The 22,707-nt window shown below is 45.8% G+C and overlaps 1 protein-coding gene across 5 annotated transcripts; it reads left to right on the top strand.

The window, feature by feature from the left end:
* The first annotated feature begins 1,973 nt into the window (after positions 1-1,973).
* Positions 1,974-22,032, top strand: Tnfrsf26 (tumor necrosis factor receptor superfamily, member 26). 5 transcript variants are annotated; one of them, NM_001419492.1, is given in 8 exon segments: positions 1,974-2,097; positions 11,219-11,300; positions 12,185-12,313; positions 12,675-12,786; positions 14,792-14,859; positions 17,669-17,791; positions 18,363-18,401; positions 20,298-22,032. In NM_001419492.1, coding segments are annotated over 8 exon segments (618 nt in total). In that variant the 5' UTR covers positions 1,974-2,049; the 3' UTR covers positions 20,315-22,032.
* The last annotated feature ends 675 nt before the right edge of the window (positions 22,033-22,707 follow it).

The raw sequence follows: 22,707 nt of genomic DNA, 5'->3' as shown, positions 1-22,707 counted from the left end.
CAACCTGATCATGTTTTGGGGAAGACTGTAAAAAGACTCTGGAAAAAAGACTGTAAAAAGAGCTCTGTGGGATGTTCTGTAGGAGCTTGGAAGATAATGTTGAAAACAGTGCAGATGATGGAGGCCTGCCTTGTGAAATTTCAGAGGGGAAATTAAAGACTCTTATCAGGGTAGCCGCTATTTTGATTGTGACGATCCTGTGGTTTTTGGTTAGCTGGGGCTGAAGAATCAGCTGCGATTAACAAGATGCCAGAACTACTAACTCGAACCTTTGCATTACTGGGACTATTGATGCTGGTCAGCTGGAGCTAAGGAAGTAGTGGTGATTAAGAAGAGGCCAGCATCACTGAGGTGAAATCTTCTGGAAAGTGTTTTCTGAGAGCACAAAGAGGCTGTGTTCCAGAGATAGCCAAGATTGAATCTTGTGCTGTGGCTGGACTTAGTAATGTGTAAGAGTCAGCCGGGTGGTACTGGTTTTGAGGGCATGAAGGAGGAAGACCAGCTGAGGCTGGGCACGTGAGAGGCCATGGAAGGTCATTGGTGGAGGTGCAGCCTCAGTTGCAATCGATGCCCCAGGACTGACGGGGTCATGCAAAGGATTTGAGGCTTGGCACCATAAAGAGAACCTGTGAGAGGCTATTGGTGAAGCCTAGTTGCATCAGAAGATAGCAGCGTATTGAGATGCCAGTACCATGAGATGACCACCAAGAACAGCAACAGCAGTGGAGTACAGTCATCTAGAACCTAGAAGACAAGGTGTGTGCTACAAAGGGCAGAGCTACCAAGTCCCCAGATCCACATTCTTCTAAACAAAAGCATAGTGAGGCCTATCAGCAATACCCCAGTCCCTGGTACCAACTTCTGTCTTAGTTCTGGTTTTACTGCTGTGAACAGACACCATGACCAAGGCAAGTCTTATAAAGGACAGCATATATTTGGGGCTGGCTTACAGGTTCAGAGGTTCAGTCTATAACCATCAAGGCAGGAGCGTGGCAGCATCCAGTCAGGCATGGTACAGGCAGAGCTAAGAGTTCTACACCTTCATCAGAAGGCTGCTGGTACAAGATTGACTTCCAGACACCCAGGCTGAAGGTCTTAAGCCCATGCCCACAGTGACATACCTCTTCCAACAAGGCCACACATCCCAATAGTGGCACTCTCTGGGCCAAGCATATACAAACTATCATGGCTAGCTTTTTTGGTTTTTGTTTCATTTTTGTTGTTTGTGTTAGATCAGGGTTTCACATAGCCCACGCTGGTCTGGAATTCATTCTATAGGTGAGGGTGACCTTGAGGTTTTGATCCCCTACTGACACCTCCTGAGTGCTAGGATTACAAATGTGTACTACTATCTAACTGGGTAGCCATGTTAGGGTTGGAACCCAGGGCTGTGTGCATGCCAGGCAATCATTCTACCAGCGGAGTTGTATTCCTAGCCACCAGCAATAAGGGCTACATTGTATACCTAGTATTGTGCAATCAAGCCAACTCCACCCATCCACCTTCAGAACTTTCCTTCTTACTGGCTGAAATTCTGACTCAATAAACTACTTACTCATTCACTGTTGGTCCCTCTCCAGTCTAGCTGCTTCATCCTGCTTTCTGCCTCGGTAGCCTGAGACTCTAGGGTCCTCAGAAGTAGACATATATACTGCTTGTCTTTTGAGACAAGCCAGTTCCTTGCAGTCCAGGGCTCTGGAAGGGAATATAATGTGTACGAGGCTCTCCTTCCTCTTTAAGGCTGACCCACAGTCCCAGGTCTGGTTAGTCTCACTATTGGTCAATGCATGCATGCATCTCTCAGCCTGCCTCAGCTTTCAAACATCTTGGTTCTGAAGTGCCTTTCGCTGCCCCTTGGAGCCAGTGAAGCCCTGAGAGACTCTGAAAAACTTCTCTGTAAATTTCCAAAACACTAACAGCTCGAGTGAGCAAGGAAGTTAGTCTTGTGGGGACCGGAAGTAGGGTGTGGTTTTAAGTGCCTCCTAGTTGGCTGGGCTGCAACAGGCCACTCTTCACACTGGGCATCTCTCTCCTTGTCCTGCCTCTTTTATGATGGGCAAGCTGAAGACTCTGCTACTGCCAGGGCTGCTCCTATGGGTGAGTAGAGGCACACGCGTGTGGGGAAATAGCGGGCCACCAGCAGGCTCTCATGGCCAGCACGGCACACAGGATCTTGCCAGCGGTAACACTAGATCTCCTTTCCCAGCTCCTGGCCTGTACAGTAGAGGTGGAGGATGGGGTGAGAGAATCTAACGGAGGAGGAGTAGTTGGTTTTGTATCTTTTATTTTCTTGCTACAAACCCCTGCTATCTAGCTTTTTTTTTTACCTTTTCCTTTCCTCTTTCTTCCTTGTTTTTTGGTTTTTGTTGTTGTTGTTTTTTTGTTTTTTGTTTTTTTTTTCTTCTTTTTTTCTTTTTTTTTTTCGGAGCTGGGGACCGAACCCAGGGCCTTGCGCTTGCTAGGCAAGCGCTCTACCACTGAGCTAAATCCCCAACCCCTGTTTTTTTTTTTTAATATATATATATATAGGGTCTCACTCATAGTAGTTCTGGCTTTCCTGGAACTCACTGTGCAGACTAGCCTGACCTCAAGTTCACAAATACCCATTCACCTCTGCCTCCTGAGTGCTGAGATGAAGTGCATGAGCCAACGTGCCTAGCTAGCTTTTCTATGAAAGTGGGTTCATCACTTTCTGAGAGTCTCCTGTCCCTTCTTACTTTATAAACATTTGTTTTTTTATTTTAATTTTGTGTATGGTATGTGTGTGTGTGTGTGTGTGTGAGAGAGAGAGAGAGAGAGAGAGAGAGAGAGAGAGAGAGAGAGAGGCAGAAGAGTGAGGCAGACAGAGACAGAGTGAGGCAGAGTAAGGCAGACAGAGTGAGGCAGAGTAAGGCAGACAGAGAGAGAGTGAGACAGAGTGAGGCAGAGACAGAGTGAGGCAGACAGAGTGAGACAGAGAGAGAGAGAGAGAGAGAGAGAGACAGCTGTATTCCTATGTATCATGCCTGTGGAAGCTAGGGGCATCAGATTCCCCTAGAGCTAGAGTCCCTGCTTGTTGTAAGCCACCATGTGGGTGCTGTCCTTTGCAAGAACAAGTGCTTTTCACTGCTGAGTCATCCCCCCAGGCCCTAGCTTTTATTTTTAATATTTTTAAATTATTTTACTTATTTATTGTGTGGGGGGCTCACCTGTGGTGGTCCGAGGACAATCGTCAAGAGTTGGTTCTCTCCTTCGACCATATGGCCCCCAGGAATCAATATTAGGTTGTCAGGCTTGCTAGCAAGCACTTTTCCCATCTTGCCAGTCCATTCCCCCTCCCTCTTTTGAGACAGACATTATATAACCCAGGCTGGGCTCCAAGCCCGGTCTTCCTTCTCAGCTTCAGGACTACTGGAATCCCAAGCCTGAGCCACCAAGCCTTGACTACCCATTGGCATTTTTCAAGTGTGATTTTTTTTTTCCTCCAGATTGTGCTACCAACCTGATACGGGATGCATAGGCCTGTAATCCCAGTACTCAGGAGGATCAGTAGTTCAAAGTCATCCTCGGCCACATAGGGAGCCCAGACTATAAAATACAGTCTCAACATTGCTGTAGTTTTTGTATTACTACCATAGCTGGTTTGTGATAGAAGCTGATAGAAGCAGGCTGACTCTCTTTTAACCTCACACAAACAAAAGTAAAAGTAGTCAGCCCGCAACAATGACACTTCCTCCCCACTGTCTGGTGAGATTCTGTCTTCTAGATAACAGTGCCTTCCAAGTGCCTGCCCTTCAGGCAGTGGACCCCAGCCACCTCCAAGGCATCAAATGTCCACAGGTTAAGGAATATGCTCACCTCTCTACCTAAGGGACTTGTGAGGATGGGCATGTGATTCTGGGCACTTTCTTAGTGTTCCTGGCCTCTGGGAAAAGAACTGAGATTCAATCCAGTTATAATTAAAATTTGTATTGATTAATGTTAGCAGGACAACAATCTTTGAGCCAAACTTGAGATTGCCAGGCAAACTGGGTGATGAAGAAAAGATCTCTCTCTCTCTCTCTCTCTCTCTCTCTCTCAGCCAGTGGTCTTAACTGCTGATCCATTTCTCCAGTCCCAGAAAAAAGGGTTTTTTAAAAGCAAAAACTGCAAGAAGACTTTGAATGTCTGCACATGCAAGCCAAGAGCTGTTTTGCTCGCTAAGATTGAGTAGTCAAGGTGATCTGAACATCCGCATGAGCAGGTTACAAAGGCCAGAAAGGAGTCAGTAGGAACATAGCAAGTAGAAGGTCACGGTACAGGTCTGGGTGAGTCGGGTTTGTCAAGAAGAGAGTTGTGTGTGTGAGGATTCTGAGCGCTTACGAGAAACTCAAAAAAAAAAAAAAAAAAAAAAGACAAGAGTCTTGTGACCTCAGTTCTTTCAAAAACAGGAAATTGGTTTTTTCTTCACAGCCCTCCCAGGTGTAGATAGGAGTGAGTTTCTTAGATTATTTACTACAGTGGCTGTTGTTATTCATTTATATGCCTCTGTGGAAAAATAAGTTTTTGCCACATGCACCTCACCCTTGTGATCACATACTTTATTCATGTGACTCTTCTTAACCCTCGGAGTATAAATTATCTGATGCTCTGAATGAAGTTGGCTATTGCATGAGACTTTAGTCAGCCTCATGTATCGGCTCCACTCTCCCAGGTCCCACTGACTTCAGAGCACAGGGTCACTAGGAACTTATCTTCCAGGGACTGGATTCAGAGACCAACAGCTAGTGGGTGTGAAGATGGACGCCTGGTATAAAATAGAGGGTGGTTTTTTTTTTTTGTTGTTTCCTTTTTTTCTTTTCTTCCACATGGGAATTTGAAGAACAATAGTCACTTCCTCTCTTGTGGCTTCCTTATCATCATACCAGAAGCTTTGGTGAGTCACTGTGGCTAACTCTAGTATTTATGAAGCCCAGGGAAGGAAAAGGAGGTACTGTTCTTTTTCAAGTTCTGATTTTCTCTGGTCAGGCTACTCAGTGAGTCTCCTCTGTTGGATTTATAAGAAAGTGCCGGCATGTTCAGCTTTCTGTCTGGCTTCTGAGGATCTAGGCTCAGGTCCAAATGCTTGTGAGACATGTGTTTTACCAACTGAACCATCTCCTCATTTATTAATTAATTTAGTTACTTATTTGGTGCTTTAGATTGGATATGATGGCACAGACTGTAAACTCAGCATTTGGGTAAGCAGAGGCTGGAAGATCGCCATTTCAAGGTCATCCTCAGCCTCACGGTGAGAGCCCAGCCTAGGCTACATGAGGACATGTCTAACAATAGTAACATCAGATAGAAAAGGGAGAGCCAGGAGATGGCCAGCAGATAAGGCTCTTGCTATGCAAGCTTTAGGAGTGAAGTTCCAATCTCTATAACCTATATAAAAGCAGTTGGGAGGGGTTGGGGATTTAGCTCCGTGGTAGAGCACTTGCCTAGCAAGTGAAAGGCCCTGGGTTCGGTCCCCAGCTCTGGAAAAAAAAAAAAAAAAAAAAAGCAGTTGGGTATGGTAGCCCATCTGTAACCCCACCCCTCAGGAAGCCCAAAGTGGCAGGGCTTCCTTCAGGCAAGCCCTAGATTTCAGTGAGAGACCAAGTCACAGTAAACAGAGTGGGAAGACAACCCAAAGTCAAACTCTGACCTCCACATACACATGCATACAAATACACAGGATCCATACGTGTCCACACCTGCACATGTACCATACACAAAATAAATAAATAAAAGGAGAACTTTGAATGAAACTGAGGCCATGACCGCTCTTGGGTATGGTTGAGGAGAAGGTTTTTATTAGAGATGTGAGGAAGAGAACAGCCACAGGCATCTATCTGCAAGAGTCAAGAGTCTACAACAGGGAGAGAAAGTGGTAGACTGGACATGGCCAGCAAACTGAATCAGACCATGAGAGGAAGGAGGGGAGAGCAAGAAAGGAGAGAGAGAGAGAGAGAGAGAGAGAGAGAGAGAGAGAGAGAGAGAGAGAGAGAGAGAGAGAGCGCTCTATTGACTGAAATGTTAGGATGTTTGTTTGGTTGGTATGTTGGTTGGTTTGGCTGGTTGTTTTTTTTTTTTTTTTAAGACAGGGATAATGTCAGGTTTCTAACAGGAAAGAGAAGCTAGGGAAAGGGAAGCTCAGGAGCTGTAGAGGTTTATGTTAGAGGGCAGGTAGTGGTGGTGGCTGGGTTGATGAGAAACTTGAGAGGAGCCAGGACTTTGTCCCAGGTACTTGTGGTGCTGGGAGAGCCTGGTGGCCAGCAGAATGCTTTAATATGTTAAATAGGCACTACAGTCCTTTGTCCTGTTTCTTTGGAACCTGACCGACATTAGGGCTGGGGATGTAGCTTCCTTCGGGTCATGACCTTGAACTAAGGATCCTCCTGCCTCTCTATCTCCAAGAGCTGGGAGCACAGATATGTTCCACCACATCAGTGCTGAACAGGACTGAGAATGGAAACCAGGGCCTCATACGTGCTAGACACTCTAACTCAACTACATCTTCAGTCTCTTGGTTTTATTATTTTATTTAAAAAAAAAAATTTGGCCATGTTAAATACTGAGGCCTTGTCCATGGTAGACAGTCATATATTCAGCTACATGACCAACCCCCCCTTTTTAACCTCAGAAGGCACCGGTGCCCTTTTGAAAACAAAATTAAAGCCTGGGGTGGATGAACACACCTGTAGTCAAGCTATTTGGAAGACTAAGGTGAAAGGAATGACTTAGTCCAGGACTTTCAGACTAGCCCAGTGTGTGATTTGAATAAGAATGGCACCCAAATAACCTCACGCCTTTGAATGCTAGGTCATTAGGGTGTGGTGATACTTGAGAGGGATTAGGAGGTGTGGCCTTGTTGGAGGAAGTGTGTCACTGACTGGAGGGCTTTGAAGTTTCCAAAGTTCAAGCCAAGCCCAGTAGCTCTCTCTTCCTGCTGCCTGCATCTGGATGTAGAATTCTCAAACTCCTTCTTCAGCACCATGTCTGCCTGCATGCTGCCATGCTTCCTGCCATGATGTCAATGCACCAAAGTTCTGGGGCTATAAACCAGCCCCAATTAAATGCCTTCTTTGATAAAGAGTTGGTCATGGTGTCTCTTCACAGCAATAAAACCCTGACCAAGACATCTGTCCAACTTACCAAGAACCTGTTTCCAAACCAAAATGAACTAAATGGGTGGTGATAGCACATGCCTTTAATCCCAGCATTTGGAAGACAGTGGGAGATGGATGGGTCTTTGTGAGTTCAAGGCCAGCCTGGTTTACAGATCTAGAACAACTAGGACTACACAGAAAAGTCCTGTCTCAAAACCCTGGTACTTCCCCCAAAAAACTAAATATGAGCCTGGTGCCCGGTCTTGTAATCCTAGCTATTTAGGACAAGGCAGGAAGATTGCAAGTTCAAGCCTTCCCTGAGCTATAAAATGAGTTCAAGGCCTGCCTGGATATTTAGTGAGACTCTGTCTCAAAAAATACAAAAAAGAAAAAAAAAAGAAAAAAAAACAAAAAACAAAAACAAAAACAAACAAACAAACAAACAAAAAAACCAGGCATAAAGTGGCAGAATGTTTGCCTAGCATATACGAAGTGCTGGGTCTAATTCCTGGGGGCCTGGGGTAGGTAGGGATGGGGAGTGAGAGGTTTGGGGAGCAAGCCAGAGGCTCCAACCAACCCAACAACCCCAACTGGTAAACTGGCCAATATTTAGCCACCACTCACACATGGTTAGATGCTCTCTCCCTCCCTCCCCACCTCCTTCCCTCTTCATGTGTAGAAGAAGGCACACGTATCCATGCAGGCCCAAACGAAAGGCTGGTGTCTTCCTAGATTATTCTCTTTCTTTTAAAAAACTGTTTAAAAATCTGGGTGTGGTGGTTTCCCAGCACTCGAGACAGAGACAAGAGGATCTCTGAGTTTGAGGCCAGCATAGTCTACAGAGCAAATTCCAGGACAGCCAGGGCTACACAGAGAAACCAGGTCTCCAAAGACAAAATTCAAAGGTACAAAGACTTCCAGAGGTGTGGGGCACACACATTTAATCAAAACACTCATAGACAGAAAAATAACTAAATTTTAAGATTTAAAAAATGTTTATGTGTATGCATCAAGTAAGTTTATGTGTGCTGTATGCGTTCCTGGCAACTACAGAGGTCGGAAGAGGGTGTTAGGTCACCTGGGACTGGAGCGTAAATGGATGTTTGCCTCCATGGGGTTACTGGGAATGGAAACCAGGTCCTCTGGAAGAATAGCCAGTGCTCTTAACCACCGAACCATCAGCACAGCCTTGGAGACAGGACCTTTCAGTGAACCTAGAGCTAATTCATTCAGCTCTGCTGACTTTCGGTGACCTTCAGATATCTGCCTGTCTCCATCCTTGAGACTGGAGTTAGAAGTCTTCACCATATTCAGGTTATGTGAATGGTACTGTTACAAATTCAGGTCCTCGTACCCCAAAGACACGTTCTTGCAAATGTCTGCCCACCTTCAAAAACTGCTCCGTAGATCATTTTATGTTTATTTAAAGGTATCTTTATTTCTTTTTTTTTCTTTTTTTTTCTTTTTTTTATTTTTTCGGAGCTGGGGACCGAACCCAGGGCCTTGTGCTTGCTAGGCAAGCGCTCTACCACTGAACTAAATCCCCAACCCTAAAGGCATCTTACATAATATATGTTGGTTAATATTCAACCCACGCTCCGCAGCCTGAAATTTATGCCTCCAGCAGTTTCTCCAACACACGTTTCATCTGTAAGGGTATTATTAGGACATTCTAATACTCGGGATAGGAAGCAGTTTCTTGCCTCTATGCTTGGAGCCATTTTAAACAGCAAGATAACCCATGTAAAACACCACAAAAGATTCAGAAACAAGGGTGACTGATATCCGGTAAAATAGACACACTTGTGCAGTGAGAGAGAGGTGAAACAAGAACAGAAAGTACGTCCTCGCTTACCTTCAGCTGGGAGGATGTGTCAGATGACTCGGGAAATCTTAACAGCCCAGTGTGGTCACATTTTAATCCTCACACTCGAGTCAGGAGTGGGTGAATCTCTGTGAGTTGGTGGCCAGCTTGGATATGTAGCAGGTTCCAGGCTAACCAAGCTGCATAGTGAGATGCTGTCTCAGTGTGCATGTATGTGTGGTGTGTGTGTGTGTGTGTGTGTGTGTGTGTGTGTGTGTGTGTGATTAACTAATTTAATTTACTGGGTCCTCTGAAAGAACAGTAAGTGCTCTTTACTGCTAAGCCATTTCTCCAGTCCTGGGGAGCTCATTTTTTTTTTAAACTTGGTGCATATTAGTGAATAACTGAAAAAATACCACTGGCCAATATTTAGCCACCACTCACACATGGTCAGATGCTCTCTCCCTCTCTCCCCACCTCCTTCCCTCTATATGTGTAGAAGAAGGCACACGTATCCATGTAGGCCCAGACGAAAGGCTGGTGTCTTCCTAGATTATTTTGGAATAAATGTTAGGGAATAGTTGTATTGACAAATACGCAATTTGTGAATAATGAGGCTCAAATATACTGGTTAAATAAGTAAACACGAAACTCTGTCGAAAATACAAAAAAAAAAAAAAAAGCTGGCAAGACAACCTCAGCATCCTGTAAAAACCAGGTATAGCAGCATGTGTCTCTAACTCCAGCACAGGGGAGTGGATTCTGGCAACTCACTGGTAGCCATTCTAATCAAAACTGAACTCTGAGTTCACTGATAGTCCTTGTCTTAGGAAGACGTGGGGCCAGAAAGGTGGCCCAGTGGGTAAACTTGCTGGCCCTACAAGCCTGGTAGCTTTAGTTCAATCCTCAGAACCGTGTGTGGGTCGAAGGAGACAATGGACCCCACAACATTGTCCTCTCATTTCCAAATGCACACCACGGCACAGGCTATAATGCTATAATAATACCTTTAATTCTAACGCTGAGGAAGCGGAGGCAGGGGGATCTCTGAGACCAGCCTGAGCTACATATTAATTTCCACACAGGTAGGAGCTACATCTCAAAAAACAAACAAACCAGTAAGGTTATAAAAAAACTGAGGCCACACAATGAGCACACTCTGTATGCATACAAATGTACATTCATGCACAATAAGTGTGCACAGATACAACTTTACAAACATTCTTTTTTGTATGTTTTGTTTTCTGAGACAGCATTTCTTTGTGTGGTCCTGGCTGTAACATACTTTCTTTTCTTTTTTTTTTTTTTAAAGATTTATTTATTTATTTTATATATAAAGTAGCTGTCTTCAGACACACCAGAAGAGGGCATCTGATCTCATTAAAGATGGTTGTGAGCCACCATGTGGTTACTGGGATCTGAACTCAGGACCTCTGGAAGAGAAGTCAGAGCTCTTAACCGCTGAGCCATCTCTCCAGCCCCCTTTCTTTTCTTTTTTAGAGATTTGTTGTATGTATATGAGTACACGGTTGCTGTCTTCAGACACACACCAGAAGAGGGCATTGGATCTCATTACTGATGGTTGTGAGCCACCATATGGTTGCTGGAAATTGAACTCAGGACCTCTGGAAGAGCAGTCGGTGCTCTTAACCACTGAGCCATCTCTCCGGGGTAATATAGGTTCTTAAAATGTAGGTTACAGCTGGAGAGATGACTTAGTGGGTAGAACCATGGCTGCTCTTGCAAAGGACCTGGATCGTGTTCCTAACACTCACATGGTGGCTCGCAGCCATCTGTAACTTCATTCCTAGAGGATCCACACCCTTTTCTCTCCAAGGATACCAGGCACACACATGGTATACATACATATATATATATATATATATATATATATATATATATATACACACACACACACACACACACACACACACACACACACACACACACACACATATGCATGCATATGGGAAAAAGACTCATGCACATAAATGAATCAGGGAGAAAATTTAGAGGGTAGGTGTGACCACCGAAAGAAACATAAACTAGAACATAAACACTTCACTGACATCAAAGGCTCACAGCCATGCAGGTCACACACCAATGGCAAAGGCACAAAACTGCCAAAATTTGGAAACTGAGGGAACCTATTTGCAGGGTGGCCCGCACTACTACCAGTCAGACATGAACAAAATCGTAGTGTATGCTCTGCAGGAAGGTTCCATATGGTAGCCAGGGTCAGGTTGGGGGCCATTCACCTCCTCTGTGCGTCAGGTCACATAGGGCTGGTTTTTGAGGGTAGTTTTCCCCTTTCTGCTTCTAGGTCTTCAAGGTAAGCAGCACAACCCAGTGTGAGTCGAATGAGTTTAAACACGAGAACTTCTGCTGCCAACTCTGCCCTGCTGGTGAGTCCTGGGATGCTTTGCAGAGGTCTGGCCTTCTGACTGGAAAAAGGTGCTACAGGCCTTTAGCCAGGGCTGGGCTGGAGACTGCACTGAGAGAGGTAGAATCTAACTGAAGTAGGGAAATGGGGGTCACCTTGGCAACCAGCTGCTTCTTGGCCTCCTATCCGCCCTCCCCCCTACCCAAGCACTGCCCCTGGCTTTGGAGGGCAGAAACCAGAGGGGTTGGTGTGATGTGTTCTACAGAAGCAGCAAGGATCTACACATTTCTGTAGGCACACCTACCTGCAAACACACTTACATGTGCACTTATTTGCAGATGAGTCAGTGGACAGCCGTTTGGGTCTGTACACACATCTGCACACACTTATGGGCACATAGCCATGTGTGGGCACATCCCTACAAGCACACTGCAGAAACCAGATGGGACTGATTTGATTGACCGATGCAGAAGCTGGCACGTGCACAGAGCTCCTGTTGTTAGGAGTGTGTGTCTCTCCTGTGCTTCTTCCATAGGCTGAGAAGATAGCCACCGTGTAACTCATGTGCTGGGGACCTCGTCTTTAGAATTTGGAGCTCTGCAAAATCATCCTGGGCAGGCAGGAATGGAAGGGGGAGACGGGCATATAGGCTGATTATAGGTCCGCTCTCTGGGAGTAGAGAGGAAGAACCTTACACAGACACCCTGGAGGATGTCAGTCTCAGCCAAGGGCTGACGTAAGGCCTCCACACGCTAAGTATGAAGACTATGGCTGGGTATCCAACTAGAAAGTTCCAAGGTGGCTAGGAGCCCAGGAGTGGGTAGTGTGGGAGGTCTGGCCACCAAGGACATCAGGGGATAGGGCTTTTGCTGGGCCCTTAGACACTTCTTTTTCCTCTCTTCATAGGCACTCACCTCATTAATCCATGCCACAGGAACCGTGGTGAGAGTGAATGTGCCCCATGTCAAGCTCAGCACTTCATAGATGTGAACAACAGGGAACCTGTCTGCTCTCGCTGCTCTAAGTGCCGGGATGGTAAGCACACAGCTGTGGCCATGAGGGCAGCCCTCCCGCTGATGGTTAAAGAATGAAGACTGATAGGGAGAGGGGCCTCAAGTAGATAAGAAAGATGCCCAACTCTGACTTCTTCACACTCCTTACCTGACACAAAAGCCTGATGGGCTTTTTCTCACCTCCACCCCACCACCTCTCCCACGATAGAACACCTGAAAGAAAACGTTGGGGGCTGGATACTCCTTGGGTGGGCACCCGCTCATTTCCCAGGAGGCTGCTTGGGTTATGTGTCTAGGGGGAAGAGCCTGAGAAGGTGACTTTAATATGTCATTGAGTGGTGTATGTTAGGACGAACTCCCACCCTGATGACCTGTTTCCACAGACCAAGAAGAAGTGTCCGAGTGCTCCAGTACTGCTGATCGTAAGTGCTGGTGTAAGCAGGGCACCTACTGTGATTCTGAAAACTGTTTGGAGATGTGCCATGATTGCAGCAGGTACCAGCCGGGAGAGGGATACTGAATAGAGTTCCCTGTTCCTACCCGCTAGCCCCCTAGTCTCTGAGTCCCTGTCTGTAGAGGGGCTCCTTAGGGAAGCACCTGCCACAGAGACAAAATCAAAGGATGCTTCCTCCTGGAAGCTGCCTGGAGTCAGTGCTCATTCCTTCGCTAACTCATTCACTCACTCAACAAACAGCCTTTGAGCCCCAACAGTGAAAGACATAAAACATAATGCTATGTATGTATTATCTCCAGCACCATTAGTGGTAGACTGGGGATGAGGCTAAATTGGTAGTGTTTATATGTGCAGCATGTATAAGGCCCTGGGTTCTGTCTCCAGAACTATAACCCAGGTGTGGTTAGCCTGGCCCCGGGGAAGTAGAGGGAGAAGGATCAGGAGTTCAAGGTCAACTACATAGCAAGTTTGAAATCAGCTCGGGGTAAGAGATACTGTCTCAAAAGCAATACTGGTGAGCGAGTTCATGACCATGGGGACCATAACATACTCTGTTGGAGGAATCACTCTGACAAGATTACCTTTGAGTAAAGACTCAGTGAATCAGGGGGAGATGGGACCATGAAAGTTTGGGGGACAGAATTCTAGGCAGAGAGGGTGACAAATGTGACTCAGTTAGGAGTGGGGAAGGAGCGCTAGGGAGGTGGCCCAAGGATAAGCATTTACTGCTTTCCTAAGGACCTGACTGAGTTCACTGCTCCCACATCTAGGGACTCACAGTTGCCTATAGCCCCAGCTCCAGGGACTCGAATGCCCTCTTCTGGTGACCACTTACAAAACTACACATGGAATGAAACAGAAAGTTATTCTTGTGTGGTTCTGGAGCCCAGAAGTCCAACATCAGAGGTTTTCACCAGTCCTCACGCCCTCTGCAGGCTCTGGGGCAGTGGCTCTCAACCTTCCTAATGCTGCAGTTCTTTAACACAGTGTGGTGACCCCCAACCATAAAATATCTATCTATCTATCTATCTATCTATCTATCTATCTATCTATCTATCTATCTATCTATCTATCTACCTATCTACCTACCAACCTACCTACCTACCTATTTTGGGTTTTCAAATTAGGGTTTCTCTGTGTAGCCCTGGATGTCCTGGAACTTGCTTTGTAGACCAGGCTGGCCTTGAACTCACAGAGACCTGCCTGCCTCTGCTTTCTGAGTGATGAGATTAAAGGGGTACCCCACCACTGCCAGCTCAAAAAATTATTTTTGTTGTTACTTCATAACTGTAATTTTGCTGCTGTAATGAATGTAAAAAAGTCATAAAATAAATAAATATTTATTTTTTATGGGCATAGGGGTTTGCCTGCATGTCTGAGGCCCATGGAGGCCCAAAGAGGGTGTTGAATCCCCTGGGACTGCAGTTATAGCTGATAGTGGGTCACCATGTAGACGTTGGGAATAGAATCTATGTTCTCTAGAAGAGCAGAAAATGTTCTTAACCACTAACCTATCTCTCTGCACACATACACCCCTTCTATTTAAGACAGAGTCTTACTGTGCATCACTGGTAGGCCTGGAAGTCCCAGCCAGACTGGTTTGAACTCACGACATTCTGCCTGTGTTTGCTTCCCAAGTGCTTTGATTTGTTCACCACCACACCAGGCTATAGCTTACACCTCTGAGGCAGGCTACACATGCTTAAACATAATTCAGGAGCCTCTGGACTGTGAGGGGAGGAACCTGATGTGAGTGAAGACTGCCTTCAACTCTAGTGCGATGGAGGCTCTTGCTTGTCTGTACCTGCTTTCCTCTTCCTCATCTTTGTCTCTAGGAAGACTTTCCTCTATGTGGTCTTGATAGCCAGGCGCTCTATCCAGGAGGAGGGAGGGTCCTTCCCCTAACCATCACAGACACCTAAACTATAATCACGCCAGAGTGCTTTTGCCAGAATGGCTAGTTATAGCACCATGCTGGGATGCGGTTGATCCTTCCTAACCCTGTGGGTAGTGGGAAGGAAGTGACACACCCTGTTTTCCTTCCAGCTGTCCTGAGGGCAGAGTCATCCAGGAATGCAATGCCACAATGGACACTGTGTGTGACTCCAAGCAAGGTAAGGGCCTGTCTCCTAAATTCGCACTAAAAATTTCTACTGCTGCATTGGCTAGTTTTTATGTCGACTTAACACAGGCTAGAAATATTTAGGGAAAAAAAAGAACCTCAATTGAGAAAATGGCACCCATCAGATTGACTGGTAGGCACTCCGATGAGACATTTTCTTAATTAGTGATTGATGTAGGAGGATGTGGTCCATTGTGGGTAGTACCACTCCTGTACTGGTGGTCCTGGGTTCTATAAGAAAACAAGCTGAGCAAGCCAGTAAGGAGCACTTCTCTCTGGCCTCTGCATCAGCTCTTGCCTTCATGTTCCTGCCCTGTTTGTTTCTCCACCTGGAATTCACCTGTTGATAGTCTCAAGCTGTAAGTTGAAATAAACCTTTTCCTCCCCAAATTGCTTTTGGCCGTGGTATTTTACTCCAACAAAAGACACTGTAACTAAGGCAGCTGAGAAGGTAACATTGGCATCTATAGTCACTATTAAACTCTACCACAGTAGGAAAAATACTCAGGGACTATGAATAAATGACTGTTTGGTCATGTGCCAATAAAACATTACAAAAGCAAACAGTGAGCTGGATTTTGCTTGGAGGCTGGAGGTCGGGAGTCTCATATTTGGGCTGAAGAGATGGCTCAGCTGTTAATGTCTAGGCTCATAACCCAAAATACAGAAATCTTGTCTTGGTCAGCAAACGGAATGCTAGAGTCTAGTTGGAGCTTCTCCTCCTCGATACCTCAGTCTCAAACCAAGGTGTTTGTGAGTCTGGGCCTTCTGACTCTGCGTCTGCCACTGGTTCTGTCTTCAGGGAGGGTCCTGATGTCTGAGGACTCGAACCCTCTTTATCCTCTGTCTACAATGTAGCGTGAACACCCCTGAGAGCTGGGACATGTTGATCTACCTTTCAAAATCAGCTTGTCCACTTCCACAGAAGTTTTTTTGTGTGTATATATGCATGTGCGTAGTATATGTGTTTGCGTATGTCTGAGTGTATGCACACATGTGTGCATCTGTGTGTGAGGGCCAGAGGGCAACACTAAGCACTGAGTGTCTTCCTCCATTGCTCTCCCCTTTTTTAAAATTTATTTTTATGTATGTATATACATACACATATGTATATTAATATATTATATATAAATATATAATATGCATGTACATGAATGTATGCTGTGTGAACAGGTGCTTACCAAAGCCAGAAGAGGATGTTGGATCCCCTAGAGCTGGAATTAGAGGTGGCTATGAGCACCTGACCAAACTTGGGTCCTCTGGAAAAGTAGCTCCTCCACCAATTTTTTTTAAGACAGGGTCTCTCGCTGAACCTGGAGCTCACCAATTTGGCCAGAGTGGTTTAGGCAATGATCTGCAGGGATCTGCCTGTCTCCACCCTGCCATGCCAGTGTTGAGGTTACAGGTGTAGACTGTGTGTGTGCTCAGGCTACAAACCCAGATGCTCACGTGTGTGGCTAGTACTTTACCAGCTGAGCCATCTCCCCAACTCAAAGAACGTTTCCATTAAAAACTACAAGCAGGGGGTTGGGGATTTAGCTCAGTGGTAGAGCGCTTGCCTAGCAAGTGCAAGGCCCTGGGTTCGGTCCCCAGCTCCGAAAAAAAGAAAAGGAAAAAAAATAAGGCTGGGGAGCTCAGTGGATAAGAGTGCTTGCTGCCCAAGCACGAGGACCTAAGTTCAAATCTCAGAACTTTGTGTGTTCATGCTTCTATCTCTGGGGATCACTGGCTGTCAGCCTGACTGCAGGTTCAGGGAGAACCATGTCTCAAGGGAATAAAGCAGAGAGTGATAGGGAAGCCGTTCAACATCCTCCTCTGACGTCTGTACACACACGTGTGTGCCAGAGCACACATGCACATGGGTACACAAAGCATGTGATATCTAAATAATTAAAGAGTAAAATAATTTAAAATGAAATTTAATAAAAAAATAAAGTAAGGATAAACACCCAAGTGTGAGGGCACAGGTCTGTAACTTCACTGCATAGGCTATTGAGGCAGGAGGGCCTGTGAATTGAAGGCCAGTTTGGGCTATCTATCTAGTACTAGACCAGTCAGGGCTACATAGCAAGATCTTGCATTTAAAAGAAAAATAAGTAAGTGGGAGCTGGAGAGATGACTCATTGTTTAAGAGTGTTGGTTGCTGTTACAGAGAATGTCTAGCACCCACATGGCGGCTCACAACGGAAAGTAATACCTAGGTAACTCCTGTTCTGAGGGATCTGGAGCCCTCTTCTGGCCTCCACAGGGACTGCATGCACGCAGGGGCAAGACATACCTGTAGACAAAACACCTACACATAGGGAAAGAAATATTAAACACTAAAAATAAAGTAAATAAATAATAAGCAACGGTTTTAGAAGGATACTTAATACAAATGACAAACAATAATTAAACACACAAAATATAGTCAGGTCTTATCTGAGAGTAAGACAACCTTTAGGTTGAGTGCTGTGTGGGAGAGACTGGCTTCACTGACCCTCAGCCATTCAGGTAGCAGATGACAGAGCCTGGGGTCCACAGTTCCCTCTAGCCTGTTCCCTCCCCAAAGTATCTACCTCCTGGGCTCTCCTTGGGCTGTGATTTCACAAGGAGGGAGCCCAGGACTCCTGAGTGGCCTCAGCAGTCTGTGGGCAACAGAGCCACCTGCTGCTGTTCTGGTGAGGCGCACACACCCTTTGCTCCTTCTAAGGACCTTATCAGGAGCCCACACCTCTGAGCCTACAAATGAAACAGGAACTTCTGTGGTCTGTTACTCTAATGAAGATTGTTCTGCCTCAGTCTTTTCTCTCTCATTCCAGGACTGTCAGGCCACTCCCCTGAGCTTTGGGTTATTTTGGTTTCCATAGCTGCCGCCATTGCCACCGTTGCCATCGCTGCCGCCGGTGTCATTGCCTTCATTCGCTACTCCCGTCATAAAAAAGGTGAGTGAATGCCTGGCAGTGGTGGTGCATGCATTTAATCCCAGCATTAGTAGACAGAGACAGGCCGATCTCTGTGTTTGAGGCCAGCCTGGTCTATAGACTGAGTTCCAAGACAGCCAGGGCTACACAGAGAGACCCTGTCTCAAGAAACAAACAAACAAACAAACAAACAAACAAACAAACAAAGAGAAACAGTGGTGAGTGAAGGCTAGAGCAGTCTGTATCCATGACAAAAATGCATGTGTAACTGTGTATTCCTGTAAATGTGCGTGCTTTCGTGCATTTGTGCATGGTGCATTGTGTGTGTGTGTGTGTGTGTGTGTGTGTGTGCACACGCACATGCATGCGCGCACACACACATACACATATGCCGCATGTATGCAGCAGGTGTCCAGAAATCAAAGCATCAGATGCCCTGGAGCTAGAACTACATGCAAGGGGCTTGAGCTGCCTGATATGGGTATTGGGAACCGAACTGGGGTTCTCTGCAAGAGCAGCTTTCACACTTAACTGCTGAACCATTTCTTCAGTCTCAGAGTGTTTGACAAGCTCTCTGGCTTTCTCGTTCTAGATAGAAGAGCCCTAAATGATGTCAACGACACCGTCTCAAGTAAGTAGGTCATGATGGCAATGAGCACCTTTCAGAGTGCCCCAGCCTGGAGCAGGGGATGGAGGGATGGGTTAATGGGACTCCAGCATCCCACTCCTCCCAGAGGTTCAGCTATAGGTTGCCAGGTTCTGGAAATACAAGTATAAGTTTGCTATGAGTTCAAGACATTTCCTCTCCCTTGAGAAAGCCACTGCACCAGTGAGTCTAAATTCACTGAATGTATCTTTTTTTTCTGGATCCAGGAGAGATGATTTAGCTCTGGAAATAGTATGCTGGGAATTCTTTTTTGTGGGGAGGAGTGGTCAGAATCTCATATAGCCCAGGCTAGCCTCAGGCTTGCTATAAAACAAATGACCTTAAATTTTTTTTAAAATGTTCATATGTGTATATATGAAATGGATTTATTTTATTTATATGAGTACGCTGTTGCTTTCTTCAGAGACACCAGAAGAGGGCATGGGATCCCATTACAGATGGTTGTGAACCACCATGTGGTTGCTGGGAATTGAACTCAGGACCTTTGGAAGAGCAATCAGTGCTCTTAACCACTGAGCCATCTCTCCAGCCCTGATCTTAAACGTTTTTTTTTAAAAAAAGTTTGTTTCGAAAAGTATATGCATGAGGTTCCCCCCCACCCCCCATCTATTTGTATGTCTGTGCAGTGGGTGGATCCCTTGGAACTGGAGTTACTGAGCTGCCCTCTGGATGTTGGGAGCTGGATAAGCAGCCAGTGCTATTAACACGAAGGCTGACCAAGAGCTCCTGGTTCTTCCTTCACCTTAAGTACTAATACACACCTAGTTTCCCGGTCATTGTGGGTGCTATGCCTGTCATCTTTTCCTAGAAATTCATGATGGTGGCTCCTGGCCCTCCCATTGCTGAGGGCTCAGGTCTTGTTAGGGTGGCAACGCAGTTCCAGAAAGCCGAGAGGTGCAGCTGCCTAGGCCTCCCCACCTGCGCTTGTATCTACTTTATGAGAGTGGAAGTCTGCTCTGGGAGGAGACCTAAAGTTCCAGTGGTTTAGACAGAGTAGAAATTGAGGCAGAAAATCAAAGGGATGTGTCTTATCTTTATAAAGAGTACCTTGAGATGTCATAACAGATGACCGCAAAGTGGGGGTCAGCCCATCAGGGATATACTGTCTCATCATTCTAGTGGCTAGAAGTCTAAACTTAAGGTGTGCCTACAGCTAGGTCTCCGAGTGGATGAGGGTCCCTCCTGTCTTTCCAGCTTCTGAGAACTGTCAGTGCTTGGTTTGAGGCTGCCTAAACCAGTGTGCCACCATCTTCAGATGGCCCTCTCTCTGCCTGACCAGTCCTTGGAGCATGTCCTCACCTATTAAAAATCTATCCAACTAAGATCCTAGTTGAAGGCAACAGGCCAGGTCAAGGGTTTATCTTTTGGAAACCATGGATCACCTCAGGATAGGCTTGTCCCAGGATCTATCTGGTCATGCCCTGATGTCACATAGTGTAGATCTCCCTGGCATCTCATCTTCTCAATGAGCCTTGGGCGGAGCTAACCACTTCGCCAGGCACTACCCTGAATGCTGGAGGCCTCATTAGGGTAAGGGAAGGGCAGGGTTAACCTCCATAAACTATTCATCCAGAGCCTCTGACCTTCCTACAAGAGAGCAGAAGTTCCTTTCAGAAGGAAGACTTGGCTTTCTGCCACCTGAGTAATAGATTAGTAGGTTAGTGACGGTCTTGATTGGCCCTGTCCCAACCTGGGTCTCCTGACCACTGGGGATTACTTGGGGACACAAAGAGCCTCTCCTCTCCTGAGAAGCCGAATCACAGGACTGCTGCAGCTTTCCTCCAGAGTGTTTGAGAGATATAAATAGACCCTTGGTTGTGTGTGTGCATGCATTATTGTTGTTGTTGTTTGTTTCCCCAGCCTCCACTATGCTATAGAGTCCTGGAAGGTAAGCAGATGGCATTCCTGAAGCTCACCCGGATTGAAAGAAGTTGAAATTCCTGAGGTGCACGGACGGTTAAGGACTCAATGAACAACGACAGCTCAACACTATTGTTTCTAAACTTGAGAGAGACCTTTCGGAAACTGTGACAATTTAGCTGCTAAAGCTCGTGTTTGTCTTGCCCTCAAGACAGAGTCAAATGTCTTTTGGTACAGGACTAACATTCCTTTGGAGCCGATACCCTTCCTTCCGATGGCACACCCTGTAGACCACAGATCTGTGGCATGCCTTTCTCTCCTGTGAAGCTGACAGTTCTCTGTGCAGCTAGAGGGCTTCCCTCCTTGAAGCCTGCCATGACTGGCCTCAGAGATATGAGGCTTTGTGCTGTGAACTTGTAAGCTAGAATGAGTTTGGGCTTCTGGTTCTCAGAATGTCTTCTTAGAAGCTGAGGATGGGAGGACCCAAAATATTGTCCTTTGAGCCCACATCAGGGTGTGACTCAGACAAGGTGCTTTGTTATACACATAAGTTCATAACAAACCCACCCTGGTGGGCCACCCTGAGCAACTGTGGACTTTGGGACACCAGGCATTGGGATTAGTGTCTGTGTTTTTAGGTTCTCTATTCCCCAGGCATCTTAAGAACTAGCTTTAGTCAAATATAGTAAGAAGGTATAGGTGTGAATAAGAGTTTCTCAGAAGCTATGTTTACATGTTAATTGATTAACTTATTATTATTTTTATTTTGTTCTTGTGTTTCGAGATAGGGTTTCTCTGTGTAGCCACGGCTGCCCTGGATCTCCCTTTGTAGACCAGGCTGGCCTGGAACTCACAGAGATCTGCCTGTTTTTACCTCCTGAGTGCTAGCATTAAAGGCATACGCCATCGCCACCCGGCTGGGATTGAAGGTGGACACCAGCACCGCTCAGCTAACAGAACCCAGCTTTATGGAAGGGGCCTTGTGAAGTGTGTCAATGTGAACACGTCTTAAGTTTTATTGTACACAATTGATCGAGTTGATTATCATCAAAAAACTTTCTCCCAAAATTGTGCTGTGCTCAAATATAGCTAAAGTATACAGCTGCGGTCAGACTTCAGAAGTTTGGACTAGTGCAGGCGAAGTCGTGTTGAACTGGATTTCCTTTTCGCCTCTATTGGATCATTACTCTGCCAGCCTTGGTGTTTGCGGAGATCCCCAAACATCCTAACAACAGATAAAAACAACAACAACAACCACAACAACAACACTATAGAATTATTCCGTTGATAGAACTCTATTCTCCACCAGTCCAAGTACTGTGAATGCTGTCATGCACTTGAAGCTGTAGCTGATTACCACTGTGCCTTAACTCTTAACTCTTCCTCTCGTGTGCCTTACTTTATAACGTTTTGTTCTGGTCTATAAAACTCCATGGAGCCATGAAATTGGGATAGCTAAACCCGTTTCTAGGGCCACAGTCATTGAAGTTTGGGACCAGGATAAAGTATTTCTAATTCCCTTTGAAAACTATTTTCATCTCTACTTCAGGACTGGGGTCAGTGACAATGCCCAAGACCTGCTTATGTGCTTTAAGTTTTTTGAAATGCTAATGCTGCCAAGGTAGTGCCTCTGCCCAAAGTTGTACAATATCACAGTATATGTTTTGGTCATTTCCTTTTCCTTGACATAATGTGATGGTTAATTCTTTAAATTAAAAAAAAATATTTTATTTGATATGTGTGGATGTGTTTTAGTCTATTGCCGTGACAGACACCAAGATCAAAAGCAGCTTGGGAGAGAGAGTTTGTCTCCTCTTACACCTTGTAGTCCACCAGGAAGTAAAGTCAGGGCAGGAACTCAAGCAGGAACCTGGAGTCTGGAACGGAAGCAGAGGCCATGGAGAAAGGCTACCTTACTGGCCAGACTGACTTTCTCAGTCTACTTTCTTACATACCCCAGAACCATCTGCACAGGGGGTGATCCCACCCACAGTGGGCTGGGCCCTCCCACATCAGTCATATTTTTCAACAAAATGTAGCCGGGTGTGGTGGCACATACCTTTAATCCCCAAGTAGAAAGCAGGCCTATCCATATGAGTTCCAGGTCATTCTGGTCTACATATAAGGTCCAGGACAGCCAAGGCTACATAGAGAGACCCAGTCTCAAAAAAAAAAAAAAAAAAAAAGGCCCCACAGGCCTGTCTATAGGAGGCAATTTTTCAACTATGGTTGAAATATTCAGATACCTCAAGCTTTTGGCAATTTGACAAAACAAAACAACCAACTAGCCAGGACAAGGGGTTTTGCCCTGCCTTTGCCCATGTACCAATCCATGCCTGGTGCCCATGGAAGCTGTAAGAGGGCCTTGGAAACTCTGGAACTGGAATCATGGACAGTTATAAGCTACATG

Source organism: Rattus norvegicus, chromosome 1 (genome assembly GCF_021556685.1).
Source record: "Rattus norvegicus strain SHRSP/BbbUtx chromosome 1, alternate assembly SHRSP_T2T, whole genome shotgun sequence".
NCBI classification, from domain to species: domain Eukaryota; kingdom Metazoa; phylum Chordata; class Mammalia; order Rodentia; family Muridae; genus Rattus; species Rattus norvegicus.
This window is presented reverse-complemented; position numbering and strand designations above follow the sequence as displayed.